General features: G+C 28.4%; 1 protein-coding gene across 2 annotated transcripts; it reads right to left on the bottom strand.

The window, feature by feature from the left end:
* Positions 1-665: 665 nt before the first annotated feature.
* On the bottom strand, positions 666-1,635 carry LOC119667840. 2 transcript variants are annotated; one of them, XM_038077180.1, is made up of 3 exons: positions 1,279-1,635; positions 1,051-1,220; positions 666-969 (listed from the first exon to the last, which is right to left on the bottom strand). In XM_038077180.1, the coding sequence occupies exons 1-3, from the start codon at positions 1,566-1,568 to the stop codon at positions 740-742; spliced, it is 690 nt and encodes a 229-aa protein (XP_037933108.1). In that variant the 5' UTR covers positions 1,569-1,635; the 3' UTR covers positions 666-739. The 2 variants fall into 2 exon arrangements, with proteins under 2 accessions (XP_037933108.1, XP_037933107.1); XM_038077179.1 differs by having other exon boundaries at positions 666-1,220.
* Positions 1,636-3,807: the final 2,172 nt, after the last annotated feature.

Raw genomic sequence — 3,807 nt, 5'->3', positions numbered from 1 at the left:
GCAGCAAGATGTTGGCATGGTTATACCGCCATGTACTCGGTCGCCAGATCCTCTTTTGTTGAATCAGGGAATGTAGAAGATGCTGTTTGAGACTCATCCGACTCCTTACAATCCAATAGAATACAGAGAATACATTTATTTTGAAACAACTTCTGTAAATATACTTTGATGTTAAACAGTCTTAAAAGACATTATAATTTACTTAGTAGCGCACAGCAACATGAATTATCCCTGGCCAGTACATTCCTGTTGCTTAAGCACACATACGACATCAACGCCTTTATGTTATTTAAAACCACACTATGTGCGATAAGATTTTTTGCATGCATGCTTCACCATTCTTCACCATTTTCGTAAGTTTAAGTTTAGCTCTAAGTTAATAAAGCTGAGCATAAGTAAGATACTTAGAAATAAACCGGCATAACGAACGTATGCATTAATTCACCTAAATAAAATAATTTATAAAAATTTTATAAAGTTGTTCGATATATTTGTGTTCGCACAACAGTGGTAAAAATGAGGGACGCGTATACTCTTCAAAAGATGAATATTGTGTAGTTTTTATTAAAAACTTTCTTATGTCACTAGTAGAATTAATTCATATGTGTTTTAGAACTTTAATTGAATATAACGATTTCATAAATCAAAAAAATTAAAGTCTGAGGTCTAAGATATATTATTATTGTATATTACTTTTAAATTTAATCTACCAGAAATTTGCTTACTGACGCAATGTTATTTACTTTGTTTCAAAAGCGGCAAAATATGCTGGTAGCTCAAGTTCTTGTGGTTCAAATACAGTCATTTTATAATATGGAACTAAAGATTCCACATAGCACATGTATAATACAGCAAAATTTTCATCAATTTCACGCAAACGAGCAAAAGGACGCATGCCCTTGTATTTAAAAAGTGAGTAAACACATCTAGATGCCTCCTTAAATCCAGCTGCCTTTGCCTCTCTTTGGTCTGCAACCGATAACGCAATATAAGTTATTTTAGGCATTTTCATATGACGAGCAACTTTAATAATGCTTGAAAACCACTTACACATGAAGAGTTTATCTTCCCTTAGTTGATCATTAAGACAATAATGAAACACGTTTAAGCTATCATGGGTGGATCCATTAAAGTTCTCTGCATGTTCATACACCATCCCCTGACATAATTGTACCAAATAATTTGATCTACGGTGATTGCATTTAAGACGAATAGCTGTCCTGGTTCTCAAAATAAAATTTAACTTATTTGTACAAGTATTATAAAACTAGTAGTTACCAAGTTCTCCATATCTTTGTCATCCACATTAAAAGAGCCACTCCAAATATTTCCTTATCTTCATTCATCACAACAATGCTGCATTCATTTTGAAGGATATGTTTTGCAAACATCCGGTATTCCTCCTCGTTAACCGGCAAATATTCATCTATAAGACTAAGGAACTTAGTACGTGGTTTCACATAGTTTTCTACCAAATAATTGCAAACACGGTTATGCCATTTTGGGTCAATATCACGAATTATAAAATCGCCATGAGTGTGCCAGATTATTGATAATGGTTCAGTCATTTTCAATTGTATAAATATATCATTTTGGAAATTTTGATGTTCCGAAAATTAAATAATTTAATTAATTTTAATTTTAATTACCTAATATGCTAATAAAAACAATAATTTTTCATTTGAAAACCATTACGGCAATGTTTGCTGCTTTAACATGAATTTGTTAAAATTCTGAAACCACATTCAGAATACACACAGCATAAGTATTGCTAAGTACTCATCAATGATACTAAATATTGAAGTCGTTAATTAATAGTAATAAATTTATAATAACAATAATAATTATTATTATAAGCCTTTTATTTTTCAACGCACAAATAACTTACACTCTGGTTTTTTATTTTAAAAAGCAGAAACAATTATTATTTGTACCTTAAATACATAAAAATACATATTGCAAATCCAAAAAAACTCCTTGCTTATGTCGTATTTTCGAAAATAAAACATAATTTGCGCGTTGGGATATTCATTTTCAAAAAAATCAAATTTAATTATTATTTTCTGAGTTTGATTTTAAATACAAATGACAACAATAATAAATATTATAAAATATCGTAAGTCACCTTTAAAGCAAGTAAGAAGAGGACATGCATTTGATAATTGTTTTTATGGTTGCGTTATTAGACAATGCAAAATTTAATAATTTTTTATTTGTACTATTTGAAATTTCGGTTTTCAATTGTACACAGAACAGTTTTTGTGCAAATTCGGGAATAGAAAGAAAAACAATGCTTGAAGGAAATGAAGCCAAACGAAACCAAATAAATGTGAATGCGTCGCAATTGACATTAAATTTTTTTTTTTTTTTTTTATTTTTAACTATATATCTTTATTGAATCGCTTTAAATTAAAGCCTAACAATAAGTTTTAGAATCTTAAAGACTAATAACATTACATTACAAATTATTTTATATAAACATACTATAATGATACATATAATGATTTGTAAATTATTTCAAGGGGCCTCTGAATAAGTAGCCAGGGCTTATTTACCAGATATCACGGTGTATAAGTTGAATTAATCAGGATGATCATTAGGAAAGTAGGATGGCAATTAAGTTAAAAATGATTTTGTTATTGCATTCTAGGAATCAGTTTCAAATTAATTCTTTAATTTGTTGTTTATAAGTTTTGATGTATTTATGTTAATTTTGGGTATCAAGTATTTTAACTTTGGAAGCAACGGTGAACTTTCTATTATATGAAAATATGAAATATTATTTAAATTTTGCTTATAATTTATATACAGTGGTTGTGCATAACAATAAGCAACCAAAATTTTGCACATTTATATCTATCTATACATATATAAAATCGTTTGTTCGTCTGTTCGTTACTCAATAACTTTTTATTGACTTAACTAATCTTCTTGATACTCTCAGATCATATTTATATAGTTTTTCGGCGTAACATAGGCTATTAAAACATTCGATATTAGTTATAATTTTAACTTAAATAATAAATTTAATAATTTCCGTTTCAAACTGTTCGACAGTTTGAATGATACTGATTTTCTTTTTGTTTATTTTTGTTATTTTTGTGTATATTGTTCGAACTTTTACGAAGTAACAGAAATGACAGATATAATAGAAATTCTAAATGTTAATTGAAATAAATTGAAAATTGATCAAAATATTCTTTTTTAATAAATGCATTCATGTTAATAATGTTAAACTTAAATGAAATTATAGTTTTCGTTATGTATTTGAAAGAAATAGTAATTTCATATGATATTTAATTTCACCAATTTTTTTATTATATATTTATATAAAATGAAACATTTATTTATTGCATTTCTGCAATATAAAAAAAACATTCAAATATGGCTAAAGTACTTCAAAAATGTCACATCATTGTTTGGGATGAATGCACAATGTCAAATAAATATTCATTGGAAGCATGAAATCGAACACTTAAAGATTTAAATGCCACCGATAGATTTTTTGGAGGGGCTTTCATTTTATTGGCAGGTAATTTTAGACAAACATTAACAATTATTCCACGTTCAACCTATGTTGATGAAATCAACGTGTGCCTAAAATCATCTATTTTGTGGCGAAGTGTCCATATACTTTATTAAATTTCCAGAAAATTTTTGTAAAATTATTAATTCGAAAGAGGAATTAATAGAAAGCCGTTGCCATTCCAGGCTTGCTCTAGTCTTCGGCTAATTATGTTCTTCAAAAGTTTACCGGCCGTGTCAATCATACATAGCGGGCGGTAGCCTGATGCATCTTGTACGTTA

The sequence above is a fragment of the Teleopsis dalmanni genome, chromosome 1 (assembly GCF_002237135.1).
Source record: "Teleopsis dalmanni isolate 2A chromosome 1, ASM223713v2, whole genome shotgun sequence".
NCBI classification, from domain to species: domain Eukaryota; kingdom Metazoa; phylum Arthropoda; class Insecta; order Diptera; family Diopsidae; genus Teleopsis; species Teleopsis dalmanni.
This window is presented reverse-complemented; position numbering and strand designations above follow the sequence as displayed.

Excerpts from the sequence above, each read along its gene's own strand:
- LOC119667840 (XM_038077179.1), bottom strand. The coding sequence starts at position 1,568 with ATGACTGAACCATTATCAATAATCTGGCACACTCATGGCGATTTTATA. Across the intron at positions 1,221-1,278 it reads ACAAAGATATGGAGAACTTG|GACAGCTATTCGTCTTAAAT; the intron begins GTAACTACTAGT and ends TTTGAGAACCAG.